The sequence below is a fragment of the Nyctibius grandis genome, chromosome 2 (genome assembly GCF_013368605.1).
Source record: "Nyctibius grandis isolate bNycGra1 chromosome 2, bNycGra1.pri, whole genome shotgun sequence".
NCBI lineage: Eukaryota > Metazoa > Chordata > Aves > Nyctibiiformes > Nyctibiidae > Nyctibius > Nyctibius grandis.
In genome coordinates, this window is record NC_090659.1 from 56,677,851 (window position 1) to 56,704,220 (window position 26,370).

A 26,370-nucleotide genomic window follows, 5' to 3' on the forward strand; every position below is an offset into this window, starting at 1 on the left:
ACAGTATCTCCAACCACCCACCATTGAAATGGGTTTCATCTTAAACTCTTTTTCCCTTTGTGCTCAGACTTCTCACACATTCTGCAAATGTTAGAAACAAAGAAATCCTTTAAATTGACATTATAAATTGTGGCTTTGAATGCTTGTCACCTATCTGTGGGAAATAAAAGCACATTCTTCTCTTGGCTATGTCAGCTATGAAGAATTTAGTTAGAAATGTGCTCTTCGCTCTGCAGTAGAGTTCGCATTTTTCAAAGAGGGCTCTGTAGGAGTTTGCAGTTTTAAGTCACCTTTTAAGTGTTGGCATGAGAAAGAAGAGAAACGAACTTAGAGTGTATTGTCCAGCCCAAGGATATCTGCTCTTTCCTTGAAATTTGCCGTACTCTTGAAATATGAAGACTACCACCAGTGGGCCTGGTGATGACCTGAATCATATGGTTTTATTAAATAATTCTCAAGTAATCCAAGAATAAGGACCGAGACAGTAACTGTCTGACCATTTTAAGAATGAGAGGTGTGTAACTAACTGGTTTAAAAAAAAATCTGTTGCTGTATACAGTGCTTGTCAGCTTTTGCCAACACAACTTGGAATGGGCAGCAGGCACCAGCCCAGCTGGTTACAGAACAGTTAGTCTGAAGGAACTTGGGTTTCTGTCTGAGCTTTAAACAGACCTGCGGTTCAGTTGGATGCAATGTAGTTGTTTCTAACTGAAGATACCAGAAGTGAGAAAAGTATTAGCTGTTCTCTAAGTGTTTTAGCTCTGCTATTGAAGATCTTCAAACAAATCATTCACTGTTCTCTCTGTGTGCTCTTTGTGCTGTATAGTGCCTTCCTACTTGATAAAAACTACTCTGTAGTAAGTAGTTTTTACTGAGTCCATTATACAGTGCTGTATTTTGCACAGTAGTTAATGTAACGTCTAGAGTAGCTGTTATTAACTCTCTACTGCATATGCATACACATTTTTTCCCACCAAAAGTGATGCTGAGCACTATGAAGTCACCAGGCTTTCCAAAGTCACCTTGAAGCTTTTGGATTGATTTAGTGATTAGGAAGGTGCTGGATCCATCACAGTTTATTGTAAGCTAATTCCAGTTTGAGCTTAGTTAAAACTGACAACTCACTAAATGAATGCCCCTCCTCTGCCAAAAAAGGGAGGACAGGGAGGTTGTAGCTTTCAGCCATTAGATTGCTTTGTATGTTATTGAAAACACGTTTCCAACTGCAGCATCAATTGCAGATGGAGCTGTGGAACATCCTGATTTTATTTCTAGATCTTGAGAGTGACTAAAGCATGTAAGGGTACAGTCCCTGAGCTCCAGAGGCCTTACACCTGCCTTTTAATTATTATAATCATACTCTAAACCTTTTCAACTTTCTCACAGCATTAAAAAAAAGATTAAAAAAAGCTTGTACAGTTAACAGGTCAAGCTTAGCAGAGCCACACTAACCATGCTCTGCCCTTTTTCTGCTGTGGTAGGAAACCATTTAACTGGATTTGTAACTGAGGAAAGCACACAAGCTGCAGTTCAGCTGACTAACTAGAGCCTCTATGTAGACTACAAGTCAAGCTACATGTCTTGCCCCCCTTATTTAGATCTGGAAAAAGGACAGGCTTAACTAACAGATGCACTAAACCTATCCAAATGTGGCTTTCCTTTCCTTGTCAAGATAAGGCCTCAATAATTAGAAAACATTGTCCCCTCCTAAAGCTTCGCAAGTGCTGTCATGTATGTATATATATGTATAAATCTATATGCATATATACATATTTTATATGTATGCATATATTTATGTGCATGTATATATAAATCTGGTGTATTTTAACAACTATTGTCCTGTTTACTAGGTTCATGATCAAGAGAGCACAAGGAAGAAAACGATTTGGCATGAAAAACTTCAAGAAGAGATGGTTTCGCCTGACAAACCATGAGTTTACCTATCAGAAAAGCAAAGGTAACAAAGATTTGCCAGTATTCTTTTGATACATTAAAGTGAAGATTAAACATAAGGATTGTGTAAGAACAGAACACTGAGATCTAGATCTGTAACTGTAGAAGGCACAGTGCAGGCAAGCTTGTCAGCCTGTATGTTCTTACCCTTTTTTTAGTGTGTCTGTACTGACTGTTAGAAAAGCTTCTTGGATAGCACAGTACCCTATAAATAAGCAGGACGTTTGATAATATTTTTTTAATATCAGTCGTCATTATCGTATGTAGGGTTCACAGTTACCTAGTAGATTGTCCAAGGAAACAAAACTCAGGATACAAATACCTTACACTGGGATTTGGTTTGTATTGAACATTCGTAGACGCATCTCAGCTTGTTCTCATAAATTCTGTACATTGGCACAACTGGCTGAAGTAGGCAGGGATTTGCCTGCAAGCTTTGAACTTGCAAAAATGTGTTCACTTAACGTTGCCTAATATCAAGGATCTTGCTTTTTGCAAATTGTTCCTGTCTGTTCAGTAGTACACAACAAATATCACTTCCTTCCATCATGTAAATACATAGGGAGTGAGAAAGATAAGGAAACACGTTCAGATCATGCCAGTCATCATTTCATACTCAACTTTGAGATCTTATGTCACCACCATCAATTTAGTTCTGTTGAGCTGACAGGAATGATTTCTTTCATTGTCACCTTCTCAGGAAATATGCTGTGTCCTGCTGCAGTAGTCAGTTTCTAAGAGGTTTGCTAGCATAACTTATTGCAGCTGCAAAGAGAAATTAATTTAAGATAATGCTTCAGGACCATGCTAGTAAATCCCTGCTGAGTGAAAGATTTTTTTCATGTGCAGTCAAAATGATCTTCAAAGGAACAGAATCAGCCCTTAGAATAAGGGCAGAGGGTGAAGTTGAGTTGTAAGTTGCTCAGTATCTGTGTGTGTGTGTGTTCTGCAGGTGATCACCCTCTGTGTAGCATTCCAATTGAAAACATTCTGGCAGTGGAAAGACTGGAGGAGGAATCCTTTAAAATGAAAAATGTAAGTAGGTCATCTTCATTAATTTGCTTTTTAGGCTGGTCTAGATCCACCAGCCTAATCATCTTTTTCCCTTTTGTAACCTGGATTGGGTTTCTGTTGAAAGATGTACAACCACAGCTGCTTGTTCTGAATATAGTAGCAGGAGTTTCCAAAAGTACAGCCCATTCAGATTCTTAACAGCCCAGTCAGCAGTCCTTGGGTTTCATGATCTGCAGCACACTCAGTACTGACCACTGCTGATCAGCTGTCTGGGCTCCATAATGTCAGACACAGGTGAGATAATAGAGTCCCTTCCCTTTCTGTCAGACCTCTCTGTTGGGAAGGAACTGGCTGCTTATAATTGTGAAGGATCACATCTTCTTTCTTAGCTATAAGGTTTTCTTTATTGGTTAATGAAAGTCCATATATATATTTGGGTTAGGTCATGTGCCAAAACAACATCTGTGCTGTGCCAGTATGGCTTAGCATTTTGATTGCCACATTAGGGAATAAAATACAGCTGTATTTCTCATGCGTGGAACACTACTGCCAACTTCTGTGTGCAAGGCTTACCATCCATTGTGTAAGAACAGTTCTTAGACATAATCAGTTTAGGTGATGTTGGGAGCCTTTTTCATACTCTTCTGCTTGTAAAGCTAAGTACAGTCCTTTAAAAAGTTTTTTTTTAAAATAAAAAAAACAGCTCAGTGTTTCCCAGTTCTAAACATGCATCTGCTACAGACTTCTTTATACACATAAATGGTTGTCTTTTAGCTTTTCTGCCTGTAAGTCTTTCCTGCCATCTACACTGCTTGTGAGCACCATGCAGGGTGGTGGTCAAAGCTGCCCTAGATATTACGTTCCTCAAACAGCACTTTGTTAAAGTGAAATACAATACTTGACTCCTCAGTATTTTCCCTGTTTCAGGTATTATTTTGGTATCTCTGTTAAAAGATGGAATAAACTTCAGTTCACTTGCTTCTAGAGCATATCTTCATTATACTGTAGCTGGCTCTGGTGTTTATAACTCATGTTAATTACGTAGGCGAAAGCAACCAAGCTGCAAAATAATTCTCAAGCTATCAGAAAGCATCTGTAACATGCAATGAACTGTTGCCAACTGTACTCTGCAAAATCACTTGATTGAACTAAAAGTAGCCACACAGTTGAGATAAAACTTACTGTGTGTGGAGAGGAGCTGAGCTATAATTCTGATCTTCAGTGACAGCAGTCTTTAACTTTTGCTGTGTCTACTGGGCTAGAATGCATCCAAAATATGCCTTTATTGTAAAGATTTATTATAGGAAAAAATTCCTTTATTGTTAACATCAGCAACTATGCACTATTTTGGTTGCTTAAATTCAGTATTACCTAGGAAATGAAGGTGACTACATCCATTCTGGAAAGTAAGGTTCCGAGTCTTTCCATAAGCAGTAGAAAATACCATTATCACCTTCCCATGCTAATATATTCCCATTTATCTCACCTTACATAAACAGAATACTGCAGCAAGAACAGAATTCTCGAAACACCACAGCAGATGTATTTGCAATGGATATTCCATCATGGGTGCTAAGTGTGATTAAAGATCCATATTTTCTATAAATACTCCCTATGTATCTGCTCTGAATTGCACCAAGTGTCTTCATCACTCCTGATACAACTGCCTGTCTGGCAGTAAGGCCAGTAGTCTTCATCTTCCTTAAGCACAGTTTGAGGGGTGTGGGGGTGGCTTTAAGTACTGTTCAGGTCTTCTCTGTTGTTTGAGAAGCAACTGGTGGTTTTGGTAGTCTAAAGGTCTTGCAACCACTTGAAATTCTTGGCTTAGTTGTGGGCTTCTCAGTAACAGTTGCCATATGTTAGTTCACTTAGGCTGGTATCCCCTTACACAAAGCCATACTCCTTAAATCTGTTCCTTTGTTGCAATGCAGAAGGCTCCGTTTACCCAGCAGGACATTAAAATTCTTTTCCCTGTAGTTCCCTGTTAATGGAAGATTGAGCTGCACACTCCTGTCTTCCTTGTTCCTTCCTTCCCTCTTCCCTAGACTCAAATTGCCAGTTATGTCCTGAAAAGCTTTATTAAAAGGACTCTCTCTTTGGTGTGTATTTTGGCAGTGCTGGACTCATTACGCCAGCAGCTTCTACGCTGCTGTTGTGTGTTGCGCCTTTCTAATTATTGTCTGACATCTATAAGGATACTAAATCCAGGGAAATTACTGTTGGAGCTTCCCTTTCCTCTTAGCAGAGACATTGTAATTAAAAAACCTGTTCGTTCACAAATTAGCAAGTATATTTGCAAGCTACTTTGAAGGATGTGTACCCAGAATTGTCACAAGGGAAGAAGAGATTGTGCCTAGTGCCCATCTGCAATATTCTCCTGACCAGCTAGGTGCAGAATTCAGGCCAATGTTTGAGGTCTTTGTAATAGACAAAAGTGAATTTCAATTCTGGTGGGGTGGTTTGGGTTTTTTTTGTGACTGTTTTTCAAGTAGCACAGAAAAACCAGCTGTTTGGAAAATAATATTCCACATATGGGCAGTGCAATGTCTAATGATTTGAATAATCAAATGAAGAAGTAGAGGGGGGAGGATAATTTTAGGAATACCAGAGAGAGAGAGAGAGAGAGAGGAAAGCCCATTAAAATTAAGTATTTGCAAAAGCTAGAAGAAATGAAGATGGTTGACATTTGCCTTTCCAAACTTTATAGTTAAGATCACTAACTTCAGCTTAGTTATCTTCAGTGCATAATCAGTATAATCAAGCAGCAAGGCTGTGCATCAGAAACTTGCTTCTTCAAGAGGAGGAAAATAAATGTGATTGTGCCACTTTAGGTTGAAAGCTGTTTTGAACAGGCAGGAGAGCTCTAGTTTAGATTTTCAGTGCCCAAGCTATAATGCAGAATTAATGTGTAATAATTTGAACCACCCTGTGGTGATGAAAGAGAAACTATGTTGCTGTGATTTGCTAATAGCAGCTATACTTGGGTGCAGAAGTGTAGAAGTTATTAAAAGGGAAGAATCATGCTGAAATAGGTGTTTAAAAGACTAGAGATGGCAGCGTTAAAGCAAAGCTGTTGCTGAGGCTGAATCCAAACTCTACTAGTCTCTTTTCTGCCCCCTGCTGACTAGCGTTTCCTTTCAGCCCTGCCTTGGGTCACTCTGTCAGCCATCCAAAACTTGGAGCTGCAGCACTACTAAAATTGCATCCCTGAGGCTGACAACAAATCTTGTTGAGGCCCAACCAGCAAGTTGATATTAGCTGTTTGTAAATCGTCTCCTACAGGAACAGTATCTTACTCCTTGTACCACGTGAAAGGTCATCTTGTTTTAAGGGCACATTTGCTGCTTGGTTTTGTGTTGAAATGTGTTTATTGGTGCATTCTTCTAGTATGCTGTGGTTTTCCTTTAATAAATCATCAGTCTGAGCCCAGTCTTAGGTTCACCAACTCACTCTGGTGGTTTATTCTGTGGCATATTTCCTTATTTGCAGATGTTCCAGGTGATCCAGCCTGAAAGAAGAGTCCTGTATATCCAAGCAAATAATTGCGTGGAGGCCAAGGACTGGATTGATATCCTCACTAAAGTTAGCCAATGCAACAAGAAGCGCCTCACGGTCTACCACCCCTCTGCCTATCTTAATGGCCACTGGCTTTGCTGTAAAGCTACTGCAGATAATACTCCTGGCTGCACACCCTGCACAGGGTAAGGATTGGTAACCTGCCCTTGGTCTAGGTGTTGCCAGGGGTGTGTGCGTCTCTGCAGTGTGACTTGCAGGTGTGCAATTACCAAGATCTGCCAGGTGCGCAGGCGTCGTGGTGTTTTCAAAGGCCATCTTTATTGTTATTTTGGATACTGTCAGTATCTGCATATCTCAGTCAAAATGTTGGCATTTTTAGAGTTCAAGATGTTGATAGGAGTTGACTGTGGGATGTAAGATACTTTAGTTCTGATTGTCATTAGTAGTAATGGCAGAAATCCCTTCAACGTCCTGTTTGTAAATTGAAACAGACAGTTGTCTGCTTCTAGATCTAATTCTAAACTGATCTTTTTCTAAGGGGCCCACTCATGCTCTCTCTTACATGAAGAGGCACTGTCTGGTTTGTAGGAAACTATTTTCATCTAAACGGAGAGAAGCAGCAAGTCTATAGTGGTAGTTAGTCTCAGAATATAAGACCTGGACAGCTAGGAGTTCAGTGCTTTGGCTCCTCCATCTGGTTATAGTAGACTAATTCGCCAAAATGTCTGGATACTGATACAGTCCTCTCTCAAGCCAGAGTGAAAGTGTGCTGGATAAATCTAGGCATAAAGAAATTTGAACTTGTCTACCTTTTCTCTTGGGGAAAAATAGGAAATTTTGAGCTCCATTACATACCATCTATTGGCTTTCATGAGTACTCACTTTTACTTTCACCCTTGTTAAGTGCATTTTGTGCAATAATATACTGTTTAGAATATAACTTCTGCCTCTCTTCTTGATGCCTTACAGAGGCCTGCCAGCAAATATACAACTGGATATAGATGGAGATAGAGAAACTGAGCGCATCTACTCTCTTTTCAACTTGTATATGCCAAAATTGGAGAAAATGCAAGGTGAGGATGAAAGATCATTGCATCTCTAATACACTTAGCAAGGCAAAAATACCTGTGAAAAATGGGATCACGTTCTAGAACACAGTGGCCATTATTTAGTTTCCCCTTCTGCTCTCTTGAGGCAGTTGTTTGAACTATTTTTGGTGCAGTGTGCAGTCTCATAGTCTGTATGAACTTCGGTTCTTTGCATAATAAACAGTTGATTAAAATACGGTCTTAACCACAGCATCCTAAAATAGCGTAGGCACAGAGCATTGCTTGGATGCTCTGACTTGATAAATCTGTGCGCACTAAACCAGAAGTTTACTGATCCTGAAAAGAAGCACCAGGAAAGTTGAGGTTTCAATGGAGCATGGTTTTGTGTTACCAGAAGTCATGTGCACATTCCCTGATTCAGATCCCAAGAACAGGCTGGATACAAATGGTTTCCTCAGGAAGGCTCTTTTGGAATTACCAGCGAAAGATGACCTGTGGGTGTCCGTGGAACATTGAAAAGTGAGGTTTGGGCTGGGAAGCCCTTAGGAGCTGAGGGGAGAAGAGATATGACATGAAGGATAAAACAAAGAAGAGACAGCAGAGGAAGTTAGTACTGGTAGGCATGCCAAGAAAAGTATCCGGTATACATGGTGCCAGACTTGAAATCCCAGTTTAGCACAGGGAATGGCAGGGAAGCCTTCACTGTGGCACTGATCTTTAAATAGGACTTTATTTTATAATATGAGATAAGCCAGTGGTGTCAAACACACAGGTTGGAAAGCACTTTAATCCATTCCTGGCTGCCATGCAGTTGCAAACTTAAGATCCCCACCACTTCCGAGCTGTCTGAACCAATGCCCAGCTTTCCCGTGTTCCAAATCCTCACTGCCAGAGCCAGCATCGAGTTTCAGTGTTGGGGAAAAGGACGCAGGTCCAGTGCAGACAGTGCAGCAAGGGGAAGGTAGCTCGGAAGCTGAGACTGAAACAGCAGTAAAGCTACAAAGCAAGGGAAAAATAGAGACAAAGTAAAATATTCTCTCCCCTTCTAATACGTTCAGCTACAATGCAGAAGTAAATCATGTGATGAATGTGTTGCAAATGTTCATGTGTAATCAGAGTGCAGACCTCTTAGCCAGGAAGGCTCCCTGGTAGGATAAGAAGGTAGTATTACTTGCCCCTTCTTAGGCTATGTCCTTAAGCAGGCTGCCAGGCAGTAGTCGTGACATATTCTGCTTATGCTTGCTGTATGAATCTTTTAGGGGTAATGTGGTAAAACATCTTCCATGACTACTTCAGGCTGTAATTGTTTTGAATTCAGTCTGTTGTGCAGTGCTGTACTTGCTGCTTAGGGATGAAACCTGTCCTTCTGACAGGTGAATACTTGACTTCATGCAGGCCAACCCTGCAGCACAGTGGCAGAGTTAGGCCCGTGTCTGAGTTCCCAAAGTGTGTGTGTGGGGCACTGCTAGGGGTAATAGTGATGAAAGCATTGCCTGTGCAGCGAAGGACAGCTTCACACCAAGCCAGGAGCAGCTGCCAGGCTTGCTGCCCTTCCCTTAGGAGATGAGGAGGAGGGAACAGGCATGGGACACCCTCTGTGCCTACCAACAGCCAAGCAAAAGGACAGGGAACTGTTCCTGCTGCTGTTGCTGTTGATGTCAGCCACAATTCTGTGGTGATCATATGGAAGCAAACCAAGGAACTGTATGAACCCCGGACTGCGTATTTTTAGTCTGCTTGTCTAACTTTTTTTCCCCAACCTATCTGATACCTATTCCCATATTTATTTTTTTCCCCAGAGGCCTGTGGCAGCAAATCTGTGTATGATGGACCTGAAGAGGAAGAATATTCTACATTCATCATTGATGACCCTAAGGAGACATATAAAACACTAAAGCTGATTATTGAAGGTGTTGGAACTTTAGAGCAGGAGCACGCTCAATATAAGAGGGATAAATTTAAGAAGACAAAATATGGAAGCCAGTAAGTATAATGGGTCGTCCAAACAGGGGAACAATCCTGGGAAATGGTATTTCCCTTGCTTATGTTCTAGCCTTCACCATACTTGTGTTCAGAAGAGATCCTGCAAATACATACAAAGTAAGATGGTGACCTAGGATTGATATCTCAATATTTTAACGGACTGTAAGGAATTTTTAAATGCTTACTTTTTAATTCAGTTTCATTCATAAAAATAAGTGTGGGGGTTTGGGGGGTTTTTCTTTTTTTTTAATTTTGAACCTGTGCTCGTGGAATGAGCAGTAAATCCCAGAAGATGCATGTATTTACCACTTGCTTCTGGAATGTTGGTTTAAAAATGGGAAGAGTGGCTGATACAGCCACATGACTGTATTTTGTGTACATGTGAATAAAGGAGCATTCTGCACGTGGCTGACAAAGAAGAGGAGCAATTCAATCCGTTCTTCCAGTTCCAGTAAGATGCGGTATTATCATTACAATTACAACTTCGAAAATCAAACTAGGGAAAAGGTTTTGTCTGCTCACTTTCTGTTCTGACATTTTTGATGTCCTGACGGAAAGTTCCATGTATAGTACTTTTCCTTTTTTTTCTTTTCTTTTAGAGAACATCCCATTGGTGACAAGAGCTTCCAGACGTACATCAGGCAGCAGTCAGAGATCTCAGCACATTCCATATGAAGTGCAAAGGAAATCACAGGACAGTGCTGAAGGGTCGATCAGTGAAGCTAAACAGCGAAACAAAAGGGAAGCCACACATGTAGCAAAATGTATGGATAAGTGTCAAGCTTACAAACTCTGAGACTTGCTAGATGTATTCTCTTTTCAAGAAACTGTTATAATAGTTGCTATGCACTTTATTCATCTGGTTATTGACAGATGATAAAACTCTGCCTTCTAGGCAGTTGTTGTCATGTGTATTTTTAAATTTGCTTTGGTTTCTTGGAATCTAGTGATCAGTTCAATGATCGAGGTGTGTGGACTTCATCTGGACAACTCCAATGCAATTCCTTATGTTTCAGAAACCAAGCATGCTGCTAATATGCAGCGTTTTCTAGAATGGTTGGTTGTTACTGTTTTTTGTTCCTGATTAATGTATATTATGTCACACCCCTGTGTGCTCTCTTTTGAAAAGCTTAGTAACACTTTTAATGCCTGCATTTAGAAAGAAGCAGAGAAAAAACCCTCTGGTATAATCTCTTATGTTGTAACTTGTATTCTGAGCAGGCCTTTTGTTTTTACAGCAGCATAATTTTTGCTAAATGTGCACAGTTTTTAGTAGAAATTCAGTTCTGAATGGTACTCTTGATATTTTTGAGATACAAAGTCATTTCTTCAGACACATTCAGCAGGCTTTGGTTTTGAAGAAGCAGTCTCAGCAATATAATAAAACTGACTCTCATAAATATGAGTAAGAAAGAAATGAACTTATGTCAAAGCTACATCTCTCTTTTATGCAGTCCAGTGAATGGTGATCTTTGAAAGTCTGCCAACTGAAAGGCAAGGTAAGCTGGTTTTGATGACCTTTTACCACCACAGTGAGAAGGATGAATAGAATATGAGTTTGGCAGCTGAGACACACTGACTCCCAGGCACAGAAGCCATCAAGATGGGTTTTCTCTGAAAGGATGTTTAAGCACTGGAGTCCATGCTATCCTAGTACCACTTGCTTTTCTGGAAAATAGATTTCTAGTTTTCAAAAAATGTTTTTTAAATACTTTTTTAAAGAGACTTGTTAAAGGATATTTAGTATATTAACATGCATAATGGTAACTTGTTAATATTCTGAATGTAGTGAGAATGGAATGAGCTGTGTGTCTCACTAATACCAACAAAAGTCATTAAGGAGAGGAATAAAGATCTGCTAAATATAAGATATGTATTTATGTATGCTGTTTAGTTGTACACCGTAACTTTCCTTTGTATAGGGGTCTGATTTACAAACACCTAGCTTTGATGGCACGGAAGCCTGCATGATGGACTTTAAGCTTCTGTGGGGTAGAAGCTAGCGTTGGTTTTAAGCTGAATTGGAACAGAAAGCATTGAACTATTGGTTTAATGTGAAGGTAGCTGTATCTTTGCTTAAAGTGTTACAGAGTAACTCTTAATTGTGTCCTCATTGCATCTGACATTATTTAAGATGGCTGAAGTACGTTGACTGCCTCTGTTTGTTAGTGATGCTCTTAGGAATGAGGTTTTCTTTATGTTTGACTATATAGTAGACCAACTCCTAGTAGATGATAAATGATCTTTTGTTCATCTTTGCCCAGCAGACTGGGGAAAGGGAAGTGATGAAGCATTGCAGAGATGCGTTTTGGACTCCAAGCTTTTAGCTGCCATGAACTGCAATTTTTAACATGTATTTGTAACTTAATATTGTTTATAAAATACTAATGACCTGTAATGTGTGTTTTACTTGCCAATTAAAAAAATGTTTTATTTCTGAAAACTGTGTGCACATTTGGAGTCTGTTTAGATTCACAGGGGTCACCAGGGGTGCCTGTTGGCACAGCATCCACTGTTCAGAGTTGAACCATGGATGGAGATCCTTGTGAGTGTAAACCAATCTATGTTGGGGCTGCTGAGTCCCATCCTCGGTCCTCCTCCCATCCTCACCCTTTTTCTTGGGTCAGCATTGCACCGGTGGTACTCTGCAGTGAACCAGATTGGGCACCTGAGCCAGCCACAAACTGCTCTTGCAAAGGCGGCAGTTATCACTCAGCTAGATCAGCCTTTTGAGCCGGTTCCTTGTGTTATTACACAGCTGTTGCTGTGAGGGAGGGGTGAGTCCATGTTGAAAGGACAGGAGGAAAGAGTTGAGAGCACAGCACCCTGCGTGTCGATTGGCTCATGACCCTGTGGAACCACCACCCTCCTGAATAGGACCTGTTCTGTGGCAAAACCTTGGGCATGTGGAGGTTTGTGCAGTTCAGTCTTCTGGAGCTTACCAGTCCTCTCTGGATGCTCATGTGAGTTAAGCTTTGACTCTGAGGTGTTGTGTGACAAGCTGCACTCACTGGTTCTGTTGGGGAGTGTTTGCAGGAAGGCTAGGCAACAGCCCCTCTGGGACAGAAAGCTGTTTACTGGCTCACTGAGGAATGTGTTAGTCTAACTCGTGTTCAAGGTAACTCCCACTGCTGTATCAGGCGTCTCTGTCACCAGAATGTGGGAAGGTTCTGGGGAAGAGCTTCTGCAAGTACACACTAGGTCAGTGACAGTAGTGGTTTAACAGATAAACCACAGCCAGGAAATAAAACCGAACTGATGGTGGAAGACATATCACCTGTATCTTGGTGAAGGTGAACTTGACCACATTTATGCAAGTGTGTGTTTTTGCTGAGGAATTGTAAACCTTGTTTTAAAAACAAACAAGGTTTTAAGTAAGATGAGGTAGTAAACTGACTCAGGATTTTTAAGAAATGAGCAGAGTTAAATGCAGCATTACTGTAACACCATCCCCAGGTCTGTCTCTTTTCCACTCAATCTCATTCAGTGTATACAATAATTTTGTTTTCCTGCTAACATATCTTAGCTTAAGTCAATAGGAAATCTTTGAAATCTGCTTTTCTTAGGCATAACTTAATTAACAGGGTTGGTGAGGAGGTTGTGTTAAAACTGGGCTTCCAATACTTGCTTAGCCTCTCTCCTGTCTGTCTGTAGCATGTTTCTGATGTTACCTTCAGAAATACTCAGCAAATCCTGCCCACAAGACAGATGACTTGATAGGGACACTTGGGACAGCATCCTTTATATCTAGAATGAAGAAAATAACATTAAAAAAAATAAAGCATAGTCATGAGTAAGTATGTCAGGTCAGTTTTCTTTCCTTCTCTCCTCTAACTCAGCGTGAAAGGCAAAAAAATTATTTGTGACAGAAAGAAAATTTGGAAGTCGGGTTCTTCTCTCCTGAGACTCCTGATGCCAAAGAAGATCCTCCTGCCTGTTTTCTCCCTTGCTGAACCAGCGCATTAGGGCACAGTTGAGCCAGCAACAGGACCCAAATGGCCCTGGTCTGTGTCCATTCCAGTTTGAAGGAGGTGGTGTCTCTGGCCAGGCAAATGTCTTTGTGCATTTCAGAAGTAAAGAGTTCAGAGTGGGAGATGCAGCTGTGAAACTGCACACCCCAAGTCAAGTTTCCTGTTAGTTTCCTAAGGCAATGGAGGGGAGTTTAGTTGACAGATAAAATGTTGTTACTTTTGTGTGCGTGTTTTCTAGGTGGATGGAACAGAGATGGAGAGGAGCTGCTGCAGTGATGGCAAATCACTATTAGGGCCTTCTCATTCTGTGACTGTTGTGTCCGAAGCTGTGCTGAGAAGCAGTTGGTTGGGCAGCAGGAGTGACAAGCCTTGCACATGCCAATGACGTCTGAAAGCTCTGTTGGAACCAGTGGCACTTGGTTCTTCACCCGGTAAGATTTTAATGAGGTCTGTGTATGGATAAGAGGGTTGAAGAACAAGGTTCTTGTTTGGAAACGTTTCCATGTAAAAATCACCAAATGGAAAAAAAGAAAAGCTCGATGTACCATGGGTGTGGCATGCAGTTAAGGCAAAGAGAACCCAGGGCCCACTACACCCTTCCAAGACCCATGGGAGTAAGCATCAGCAACTGCCATCTGAGAAGCTGTGAGAAACCAGTGAGAACTTCTGTCTACATGAGAAGCTGATTTGGGACTAAGGCACCGGGCTGTGCAACACAGCCGTCTGAGGCACCTGAACGTTGATGAGATTCTTGTCTCCATCCCTTCACTGCGATATTCCGTGTAGTTTCAAGGAGGTCACTTCAACTTGTAATCCTGTAAGCATGCTTATAAAGGGCTGTGTGAGAAGCTGGCCTGGATAGCAGGAGAATGCGTAGAGAGTAGTAGCAAAGTTCCCATTATTAACTCCAGGAAATGGATGCTGCAGGAAGGCTGTGGCATAGGGCAGTGTGCAGCTGGAGGCTGGGACTGATGCTGAGTGGTCCTTGGAGATAAAAAGTTTAGCAGCATCTTCCCACGAGCTGTATTCATTACAGCAGGAAACAAAGGCTATCAGGCTGACTGGAGAAGACCTTTCTTTCTTGTTCTCAGCTAATGTCATTAAACAGTAAATTAATTATTCCAAAGCTCACATGGGTGCTGAAGAAAAGACAAGTTTTTAAGACAGAAGCGTTGTATTCCTACATGTGTAAGATTCTGGATCTGGGCTGTGTAAGAAAAGACTGGAAGAAGCCATCACAGAGCAAATAGTTCTAGGTTCCTAAAATAACCTAAGATAAAATAGGATCCTAGGAGGTTCATCCTGAGTCTAGAAGCCAACACATCTCTCTCCTAAACGAATCACACATGCCTTTCCCTTTCAGTTCCCTTTTTTTTCATCTGCTGCTCCATTTGAGTCACTCTGATTTAGCTGAAATGTTCAGGTAATTGGATTTATCATGTTTGTGCAGAGCTATTACTTTTAACCACAAAGTTGCCTGGTGTTAGCAGGTTTGCCTGCAAAGTTAATGTGGATGTGTTGATTAAACAAAAGGCTCACCGGCAGCCTGGGCTAAATGTAAAGAATGTTTAAATAATAAAAAGGGAAATTGTCTTTTTACTAGTTTGAAAATGTTGCTATGCTGAATCTTACCAAAAACATACCCCAGATGTACACAGTTCTGGTTAACGTCAGGGCAAATTCTCCCCACAAGTGTGGGGCCTCTATGGTGTCTGACTAATTTTACTAAATTAACTCAAATTCTTTAATCTCTGTCACAGTTGTCACTATTGCTGGCGAAAGGAAATACGGTTTTTATTATTCACTTGAGGGCACAACAAATGTACTGCCTGGATACGGACTCTTCGTACATGAAAACAAGTAAGCCTTGATAGAGGTGACAATGGTGCACAGGGTTGCCATCAGGTACCAGAGATGTGAATAAATTAATTGATTTAAGAAAGGCACTTTGGATAAGTGTAGCCGTGTGTTTCTCTGGGGGTGGAAACTAAAACTGTAGTCACCATGTTTGTGTAGAGAAATCTGCTGATGAATGAAGGAAGTGAATTTTATTAATTATAGGTGAAGAAAAAGGGAAATACTTGATGAAAACAAAAACTGTGCACAAAAAAAGGCCACCCTGAAACACCTTGTGTTTTGCTTTCTTTAGCAAGCTTTTCTGTGTGACGGCTCAGCTATAATTCCTACTTCTCATCCTCTCCAGAAGCTGTCCTCTCCAGAAGCCATCCTCTGGCAGCCATGACATCCTATGCCCGTGACAGAAATGACTGGAGAGGCTCACAGCTGAGAAAAGCAAATTTAAAAATAGACAGGCTCATCTGTGATGTCTGGAGATGCAAATGCTTTGTCTCCTGCTGAGCCACGGTGTTATGAGGACAACCCCATGGTATGTTTTCTCTTGTGGTAAAGTCCCCTTAAAGAGATTCCTGCTCCCCCACCCTGGCTGTGGTTCAGTATCCTATTAATAGTACTGATGCAATTGAATCAGTGAAATAATTGGGATTTGTTAAAAGAGAGGGGAGATTCCGGAAAAACCTGGACCATCTCCCTGACCAGGTCTGCAGCAGCCTCACAAACACTTGCATCAGCACACCTGATGAGGTGGGGACAAACCACCCCAGATAGCTTTGCCACCAGAGCGAATGCATCTCCCAGCTATGCTCCAAATCCACTTGCTTTCAGCACCATCCCACCTCATGCTCCCCATTAACATCACCGATGCGCAGCGCTGTCTGTGACACAGCCTTCTTTTGAAGCCAGTATTGCCTGTGTGTATGTCCCCTCCCCCCAAAATGCACGGTGTTTTAGGTGATCCCCATCCCCGTCTTCATCTTTTGCCTTGTCTATGTGTGCAGCCTGGAGGCTGTCCAAGGCTCCTACTGTTCTTCCAGCATGAGAACCAGGCAAAACCAGAGAGAAATTCAGCTCCAAGATCTGTCTCTCCCTGCTGGCACAGTACTGTGTTTACCAAGGAGCTGGACCTGTGATAGTTGCTCTGGCACTCTCCCCACCAGCTCTTTGCTGCCTTGAAATCCCCTGGTGAAGATGACCACAGGCTCAAAGGCAGGTTTCCTACCGGAGAGCCGTGCCTGAACCTCGTTTGTTTGAAAAGTGTCATCTTTTTTCACTCCAGAGAAATCTCCTTGGCATAATTTCTATCAAAGGTGCCAGGAAGGGGGAACACCAAGCAAAAAGCCCTCGTAGGGAGCAGTTTAGAGAGCCCTCTGAGGGGACTTGGCACTGATTCTCAGCAGAGGGTAGCTGATGCCCAAGTTGTTTTGGTGTCAGGAGGAGATGGCCAATGCTTTCACTTTGTTTAGAAGTTGTGAATGTGGAAGAGAGGGGATGAAGAAACTGGCAGACCTGAGCAGGTAGTAGGTGTCAGCCAGTCACATTAAGAGGAGGAAGGCCTGGAAATCCTCATGGGGTCTGGAGGAAGGCAGCACCCTTCTTCCTGGGCTGGAAGGGGCCAAGTGCCCTGGTGTTTGAGAGCCTGCTCAGCTCTTAGGGTGGGACCTGACACAGTGAAGGTAAAGCAAGAGCCAAGAGGCCTTGGGCAGGCTCAAGCAGAAGAATCAGAGCTGGTTTTGCCCACCAGCCTCCCAAAGTTGAACGATGCTCCCTTAATCAGGCTGTTCAGTAATTAGTTTTTTGCCTGTTTCTCCTGCCTAAGCATTTTCTGCCACGAGGGAGAGCTGTTGGTTTCTGTTGAGTTCCTCAGTGCAACACCTGGGTGAAAACCCTATAAGCCACCACACAGCCACCTGTGGGTGGACTGCCTGCAGCTGCAGTGGCTGCCTGCCTGCCTGGGGCCAGCAAGGAGGAGAGTAGGGCACTTTTCCCCTGGCTCCCTGCAGGTGGGTGCTGCAGGATGGGGCTGTGGGGAGTCCCTCCAGGCAAGGTTGTTCTGCCTGGCACAACTTCTGATGATCCTTTGTTCCTGCTCTCCTCTAAATGTACCGGGTTGGCCCTGACATTCCAAAACTGTTCCCATCTTTTCTCCCCACCTGGTGCCTGAGGAGAAGAGATAGGGACAGCCCCTGCTTCCAAGCACCTTCCTCTTGTCCCATGTGCCAGGTCCAGCCTGCTGCCCCTTCCCATATCTCAGACCTCTTGTTCACCACTGCCCTAGTCCTGGTTGCCATCACTAATTAGACAATCACCGAAAGACTCGGTGTGGAAGGGACCTCTGGGGTCCACCTCATCCCACCTCCCTCTCAAACAGATCAGACAGATCTTTCGACTCTTCCTGATAGTACCCTTGTCTGTGAGGCAGCACGGCTGTCTTCACTCTGTCAAGGAGGCCACTTGGGCGGTGATACGATGTTGCGGTGCAGGAGGAAGGAAGCTGGTGAGCTCTCTGTGGGTATTTTTATTTTTTTTTCCCTTACAAATACAATAACCTCAGTAGTCCTCAGAGTTGATGGGGTACAAAAGAAGTATTTCCATGCCATAGGCAATGATGCAAGCATCCTCTGTAAAATCTCACCCATCTGAGTACTTGTAAGTAGCAGGGGCTGAGTGTTCAAAAATGGAGATTAAAGGCTTTGAAACTGCATTAATCAGAAGTGGGTTTTCTTTTGCAGGGGATGGGGAGTGATGTTCTGCTGAATATGTTCATATAAAAATCTTGCAGCACTGTTTGAGTGTTACTTGACCAGGCAATTTCTGATGTCTTGTTGACATCCACAGGAAATAAGATCTGTATTCCAAACTAATTCAGTAACAGCTGTAAGACAAAGAAGAAAGGATCTGTCTCTCCAAATGTGGATGTCCACCATGTAGATGCTTGTGTTTCAGTTAGTTACTCAGCCTCCTTTAAGAGTCAGGGGAAAGGGAGAGGACCCTTTAGAATGTGACCCACAATTTTAGATGTCTACCCCAGAATGAAATTAATCAAACCCTAAAAATTTTCAGTTCCCTTCTGTTGACCGCAAGGAACCTGACATGGTCGCTTCCAGTGTGTGAGCTTACAGTAAAGACATCTAAAGCTGGTGAGATGAACCCCACCCAGGGCAATAGGAGAGGAGCCCAGCTGCTGCAATGTACATTGTCGCTCTTCTTTACTCACCCTTGTTCTGCAGCAGTGGTTTTCTTGCCAGCCCTGGTTCTCCTCACAGGGTTCCCCCCTGCCTGGGGTGCCACAGACAGGGTGGAGGCCACTAGGTGGGGGTGCTTTCATGCAGGATCCCTCCCGCAGCCCAACAGCACTGCTCAGCCTGCACAGTTTTGCAACGAACCCAACCAGGAGAAGCTCATGAGCTCTTTTCGGTGAGCACCAGCCCTGGCTCTGTGCGTTGCTGACTCAGCTGGTGCCACACGATTGACCCAGGTGGGGTGCGGGTGCACCATAGGGTTCCCATTGAGCTCGCCAGAACATGATCTGTGGGATTGTACTGGCTTTTTGTTCTTCTGCTGCAGCAGGACAAGACGACACCTGGTCAGGTACAAAGCTGGAGCTGCTCTGACAGCACCTGATGCACCATGAGGGCTGCCAGGACAAAGTGCCTCCTCCCAAACAAGCTTGAACTGGCAGAGTGAATCTGAGCAGATAGGTTCAAGCCTTGTGCTGTGTGTCCACAGTGTTTTTAATTGGGTACTTGGTACTGGAAAAAAAGGATATTGCTGCTTGGCAGAGGGCAGCCATAGATGAGAAAGGCAAATCCCTCACTGCCTCAGCACTGTCAAACGGATCAAAACAAGGAGGGTGGCTATTCTCATGTGGTGTCACTTAGATCTAGGGCTCCCAAGCAGCAATGAATTTCCTGGTTATTGCTTTCGGTTTCCTTTGTACTTGCTGTTGTATGGCATGGGTGTGATATTGATCTTATTTTAAGAATCTCTGCTCCCCCAATTTGCCTGTTCTGTCCTCTTTTCCAATGTGGGAAGGGAAACCTGCTTGACTGGGTGAGCTGCACATCCTTCTTGTTAAACTCACACTGGAAAACAACTGTGTATTCAACTCTCTAGTGCCATGAGCAATTCCTGTGGTGTGGATCACTGGGATCACCTAGAGGTGGCCCCATGGTCATTTCTGGGATGGCTGGGAAGAAAACCCAAGGCCACAGGGCCTTACAGAACTAGTATGGTGACCATCACATCCATGTTAGAGCTGGCCCAAAGGACTTATGTTCTGAAAATAGCTCTGAAAAAAGGTTTCTAAAATATGTGAAGGATATTTCACATTCTTAAATTTGGGAGCGGGGATATCTTCCTATTGTTTTTTGCAAGCACTAGCAAAGCGAGAGTAATACTATGCTTGATCAGTCTTGTGAAATATAATCAGGTGAAGACTTCTTTAGGGCCCCTCGGCTGTCTGACCAAGAACAAACCATAAACGACCAAGAACAACTCCACTTAAGATGGAGTAAGCATCCTTTGTGCATTACCATTTCATTTGCAGGGGTCAGGTGGGGTTATCAGCGGCGCAGAGTCCTTAGCAGAGAGCTGCTGGCAAACCATCTCTGCCTCTTTCCTGGCATCCAGGCCCCAGAGGAGCTGGGCTGCCTCCCAGGCTGGATGAGGCAGGAGAGAGAAGGAGCAGTGCTAAACAGGCAACTGTGTCTCAGGAGCTGCTCAGACGTTGGTCTGGGGAAGGATCTAGACCTCAGCTGGACAGGCGTGAGGCATGCCAGAGACTTAAGGACAGGGGAGAAGCTTTCTCTGCCAGCCTTCTTTCATGTCCCCTCCCCGGCACCATGCATTCAGACATCTTTCCTGGCATGCCTTAACCCAAAGTTGGCTTCCCCCAGCCCCTTCTGCTTTCACCATCCTCCTGTGGCATTGGGCGTGGCTGCTGGGAGATCTCATGAAGGAGCAGATTCTGCTCCCCAGACACTACCAGCCACCACCAACAGGACAGTGCAAGCCAAGGGAGTTTGCCAAAGAGAGAGGTGCCCGGCTGGCGCTGGCAAGGCTGTAACGTGTGGCCATGGAGCACCTCTCTGGGGCACATCCCAGAAGACGCAGCAGAAATCACGCCGGCTGTGTGGCTCTGCTCCGCCGGCCCCTGCTCTGCACAGATCAGCTGATTTATTTTTGTTTGCACTGTGTGTATTTTTCCCTGGAAGACATGTGATGCTTCATCTGCAGATATCCCTTCTTAAGAAATATTTGCCTGAGTTTCAAGCCAATGCTGGGACCTGGCAGTAGAGCACTTCTTAGCAAGCCCCTCCTCTGCAACACCACTAGATCACAGATTTGTACCTTTCACCTGGGCAGACACGGGGACAGGGCTGGTTGGAGTTGGGCTGGCAGGAGCTACATTTGTGGCACAGGCTGCTTTCAGCTATGCTGCTGGGGACTGGATGGTTTCTGCACTGGCTGGCTGAGATGTCTGTCTCCAGATGCTGGAGCATCTCATCCTTGGCTGTGAGGGCTGACAAGGACCAGCTGAGAAGCAGAGGCTAATTAAAACAGAAAAGCAGAGCTTCAGCCTAGGTTGTTCATACATTGAAGTTGCCTTACATAGAAGTTGCCTTACACAGAGGACTAACACCCACCTTCTGTGGTTGGTGCAGAAGGAGGGGCTGTGATCTGTAATGGTTATTTCTAAAGGGCTATGTTGAAGCCATGCTCCTTTCCCTTCGCTGTGTAGCTTTGTGTTTAGGTGAGTATCTACTGCTTAGGTTCCTGATACTGGTCTGTCTCACACCCGTTTTCTGTGGCCTGAATTTTACCTCACTCTTTCGTCAGGATCTTGCTTTCATAATATAGAGCAACAGTTTTGGTGGGAAGGGCTGGGGGAAATGCAGAAAGTGAGTTCATCTTGCACCAGAGAGGTGGGTGCGGGCTCAGACTGCTCTTCTCAAAATGCATCGGTTGCTAATGCAAAAGCCTATGAGAGGGAGAAGAAAGCAGTGTTAAGTACAATATCCTTTCTCCTGCCATCTCTTTCGTTTCTTTTATAATAGACGCAGGTGAGATGACGCTGAAAAATTTCCACTCAACAGAAAGTAAAGAGGCCATTTCCCACTAATGAGAGCTGTGCGGTACCGTGCCTGTTTTCAAAGGGTGGGGAAGGCACTGCTGGGCTAAAACTTTGCAGAAAAATGTTCCATGAATGAGAAGTTCTCAGTCTGGCAAATGAAAAAGATGAGCAGGATGGGGCCAAATTCAGCTCTGAGAAACCTGCTGGAGGTTAGATCTTTGCCTTTCATGCTCTCTGGAGCATGCTGCCTTCGTGGGTGAGTTGCGTGAGAGCAGAGTTGCGTGCTCTAGGAGCGGACCAATTTTTGCTTTAAATACTTACCATAACGCATGAGATACACCACCTCTTCCTCGGGCAGTGAGAGCCCCACACCCAAACGCTCACCATCCAGATACAATTTAGACTGCTCTATGATAGCTAGGCTGTCCAGGAGTCTAGGACTTGCTAACGGAGAACTTTTTCACCTCACTCAGGAGTAGGGATCTGGAAGGTGGCTCTGAGAGATGTTTTTGATACAGTGGGTGTATGAAACACATAGATCAGCCCAAGAGTCACACACACTTTCTCTTGTAAAATTGGTTTTAAAAGTTTGACCCTCAGGGTTTTGAACTATCAGTAAACAAAATGAGACTTAGAGTCAGTTTTGAGGACTCGGTGCATGATGCTTTGCACTGAGTAATCCCTCCAGCATCTAGGGGACACGACTTCAGTGCCCCTGATGACCTGTGGAGTCAGGCGAGGTAAGTCACTGGAGCTGCCCATCGTTCAGCTCCCTTGGACCAGAGAAGGAGCAGCATCCTGCTCAGTTTCCTTGATGACAGGAAGGCCTATGTGGTCTTAAACCCTTTCAAATACTACTGAAACTAAGAGTTGATATCTTAACCTGAAAAATAACAGCCCAAAACCCTGCTCAGCATGAGACAGCGGTTCACAAACCTCTCTATTGCCCACTCCATTTCTTGTTGGGATCCACTGGCCCTACCTCTGGGCAATGTGAGCTTGTGTTTGGAAACCTCTGTTTTGGAAGGTGCAAAAAATAGCCACAGACTCCATCGCTGTCACTGTTAGCCTAAAGTCAGTAGAGCCAGATGCAGGAGAATTGCTTGATGTGGGACATTTAGGTACCCTTATCACAGGTGTGCATTCAATAATCCTTGCTCAATGCCACCGCTGTCTGCACTTAGTACGTATCAACAGCACTGAACGGAGCTGTTGCAGTATTTTAACTAGAGGACTGCGTTTCACTGAGATATTCAGAGGATTAGAAAGAAGTAGAGTGTGAAACTTTTGTCTGTCAGCTGGCCGTTCTGTGAGGGGGTTCTGAAGACATCATTTCTGTTGACTGTAAGTATTGTGAAAGATATGAGAAAGCTGCCTTCCTCCAAAGCCTCCCAGCAGCCCTTCACACAGGCTGCCAGAGGGCTGAAGAGCCTGAGCAGTACCGACCCCTGAGGGCTGCCACCTAGTCTTCAGTGGTGTAAGGCTATCCGCAGCACAGCTGCTCCAGCTCAGACTGAGGCATCCAAAAAATATTGCAAGGTCACCATGGCTTTCCTTCTCATAGGGCTTGCCTCCATGTCAGCAGCCCTATGGTGTTTGTTTGAGCTAGAGGTTATTTTCCATCTTATAAAGCATGAGACTTGCTGCTGAATAGTTGATGGGCTGGGGAAAATCCCCCGTTTCCCCCATCATTCTCTAGTAACATTTTCCCCTCCCTGCCCTGCCTCCATCAATGGGACTGACATGTTTTCTTCCAAGTTACCCGTGGACATCTGCCACCAGCTTCCCATGCTCATGGGAAGTATTGCTATATTCCTCAAAAGCACAACACTCTCTCCTGCTGCAACCAAATCAGTCACTGCTGTTGTCAAACCAATTGTGCATCAGATGATATGTCAGCAACAAATATTGGGCAATGCTTATAGTGCCCCTGGCAGTGCTGCACAGGCAAGTAAATCTTGTCAGACATCAGCACAGCCTGTGTCCCTAGAAGCTCCGGAGAGCATCGTTTCCTTCTCCTGATGTAAATGTCTTCCAGGGCCGAAGAACTTCTGATGTTCATGCAGCCTCCTTGAAATGCTAAGAGTAGTGTCACTTTAACTGCCTTTGAATAGGTCTCATCAACCTTGCAGCTGCAGATGGACATCTCATCAGACAGTCTTTCTTTTTCTATTCTTTTCCCTGAGATCATTTTTACTGGGAGAAATATGTCCTTAACAGCAATGGGTTTGCAGGGGGCCGGCAAGGCATCTCTGCAAGCTGGATTTCGTCACCCTCTTCTGACCAACTGATTTGCTTGGCAACAGCATACAAAAACAAGGCCGAGAGGCTGCCTTGGAAGCAAGTGGACATCCTGTAGGCCATGATCTGATGTTTTCCAGACAATGTCTCTGTCTGGCAGCAAACTGCACTCTTCTCCAATTCTTCAACATCTTCAAAACACAGATAATATAATTGGACCCGGTTGTCCAGGAACAGATTTGCCAGTTCTTCCCTGTTTCTTTTTATTTCTTCACGGACTTAACCAAAAAACACATTAACCCTTTTGGCTACAGCCTTGAAGCTGGGAGCTCAAATTCAGTTCCCCACTCAAATCTGTAAATTTTTTTTTAGAGCCTCTGCTTTCTACCTCTTCGCCCTCCTGGCCTGTCCAGCTTTCTGTGTTCATCCTCTGTCCCTTGGAGAGCCATGTGATGAGGCTGGCTGTAGACAGCACCCATCTGCTCAGTCTGGTAGAGTCAGCATTCGCCTGCATTTGCCAGGTGCCCAGGAAAACCCTGGGAAAGGGCATGATGTGAGCATGATCAATAAAATGCTGATTTTCATGTAAGAAATTGGAAAGATCATAGAAGGGAAAAAAATGTCCAAGAGAGGTAGGCATAGCCTGACTCATCACCGGAATGGAATTAGCACAGTGGTTAACCTAATCTCGTGTAAAATGACAGGCAGCTTGTGCCTCCAGAAGTACTGCAGATGATTAGCTTTGGGTTTTGCTGTGAGTAGCTCAATGGTGCTACCTCATGGCCAGACAGAAAAATACTTTGCCCTCCTATTTATTTTTATTTTTTTTATTTCTCCTGCAAGTGACAGACAGGTTTTTTCTTATCACGGGTGTGAGAAACTCTTGCTACGCGAGTCTCTTACCACTAGACAAATATTCCAAGTATATCCAATATACCCAGCTGCATACACAGGGATTTTTTTTGGCAGGGGGGAGACTTAAAAGGTGCAAGGTTCACAAAGTACTTTTGCTGAAGATAAAGTTTCTGTTTGTCCTTCTCCTGTTACCTGGCACAACGTCGTACCCATCTCAGACAGGGAACTTGTTGGCACAGGGGCAACTTCTGAACTCTGTTGCCCAGCTCCCCACAGGAGAGGCCATGGTGGTGCAGCCACCACAGCTGGCTGGCATTGCAGCTGGCCCCTACAAACGCCATGCCTTTTCTTGGGGAAGACAAAGTAAAAGAATAAGCCCTAACGAAACTGCTCAGGGCCTCTCAATAAATTGCCAGCAGAAGCCTGATTATTTTGTTCTTTCCACCACTGGATGCCACCTGTCTTCTCTTCCCTTCCATACTACCTGGAAAACTTCAAGCACCAAAACACACTGGAAGACACTCGAGATTTGGAAAATCGATGTGACCTGGAAACCTTTCATTCCCATTCACCAGCTTGTTTCCAGCCCCACTGCAGAGTATTTCTATGCTGCTAAGTAAAAGAGGACTGGGGACCCATTGTAAGGCCACTGCCTCTTACCTGCCCCATGTTAGGCAGATTTAAGCCACGCGGGTTGCTTTCACACTGTATCATGCTTGGCCTGGGTCTCCTCTGAACCAGAGGTCGTTCCTTTTTGACCCAAAGACATTTTTGTTTTGCTGTCTCTTTTCGGTGCAAAGGGTCAGAAATGACGTGAGGTCCCACGGTGCAGCCCCCTCGTCTGGGTGCTTTATAGCCGGACACCAAAGGTGGGCTTGTGCCCCCTCGTTCAATGCTTTTGTGAGCTAACTGCAGTTGCTGCAAAGACATGCTAAGCCTGTTGCAGCTGGAGAGTCGAAGACTGCAGAGCGAAGCCTGATGTGGTTCCCCACCGACTGAGGCTGGCTGCAGCTCCTCTGGGAGCGGAAGTCATCTCACCTTCATCAAATTAGCCATTGTGAGACCCCTGTCAAGAAAGCTTCTCTGGAGAGCAGCAGACAGGGTAATAGTTGTCCAGCTCATGCACAAGAAATCAGCTCTGTTTGCCAGAAGTTCCTCCAGTGGTTCTGTAAAAGAGTAGAGCAGCATATTGCAAAACGAGCCCCATAGGTACCATATTGGACCTGATAAGATGCAAGATTTTGGGGCCACAGTGACAGAGACATGTCACGTATTTATGTGAGAAAAATAGTCATCCTTTGGCGGCAGGTTGAGACCAGTCTTCTGTAACTGGTGCTTTCCTGCTGCTTTCCTGTGAAGATGTGGCGCACGTACCTTGTTAGCTGAACTGACCTAGAGTGCAGTCCTACCGAGGGCTAGAGCCGAGTATCTATGACAAATAATTTGTGACTCTTTATTTGCATAAGGTTTTGTTTACCAGCATACAGGAGCTAGATGGGGGAGCCACAACTGTACCTTAGTACTACCGTCATCCTCAGAGCTGAGTTGGAGAACTGTTCCTCCTCTGAAGGACTCTGATTTTTCTAGCCATCAGTCTTCCGACCTACGTCAAAAATACGCAGTAGTTCGGGCCTGTCACCAGTGCTAACAGCACCCTGCCTTCCTGAGCATCCCTCCCAGCAGAGGCACGGGGCAGGAGATGTTATGAATGGAAACAGGCCTGGGAACAAGGTGCCAACCTCTTTGAAATTCATAGCTTTTGGCAAGTGGTCAGCGAGCGCTTCTGTTTGACAAGAGCTTCGTGGTGTAGCCCAAAAGCAGCAGACATCCCTGGAGATGTTTTCCTCAAGCTGGAGGC

General features: G+C 44.2%; 1 protein-coding gene across 4 annotated transcripts in view; it reads left to right on the forward strand.

Moving 5' to 3' along the window:
• RASA3 (RAS p21 protein activator 3) overlaps positions 1 to 11,958 on the forward strand; it is a 136,099-nt gene extending 124,141 nt beyond the window's left edge. For 3 of the 4 annotated variants that reach the window (XM_068419989.1, XM_068419998.1, XM_068420006.1), the window contains 6 exons: positions 1,851 to 1,957; positions 2,906 to 2,988; positions 6,457 to 6,668; positions 7,453 to 7,556; positions 9,332 to 9,515; positions 10,115 to 11,958. In XM_068419989.1, coding sequence (XP_068276090.1) covers positions 1,851 to 1,957; positions 2,906 to 2,988; positions 6,457 to 6,668; positions 7,453 to 7,556; positions 9,332 to 9,515; positions 10,115 to 10,190 — 766 coding nt within the window. In that variant the 3' untranslated portion in view covers positions 10,191 to 11,958. The remainder of the gene's footprint in view (positions 1 to 1,850; positions 1,958 to 2,905; positions 2,989 to 6,456; positions 6,669 to 7,452; positions 7,557 to 9,331; positions 9,516 to 10,114) is intronic. The other variant, XR_011049829.1, reaches the window with a different exon arrangement.
• The last annotated feature ends 14,412 nt before the right edge of the window (positions 11,959 to 26,370 follow it).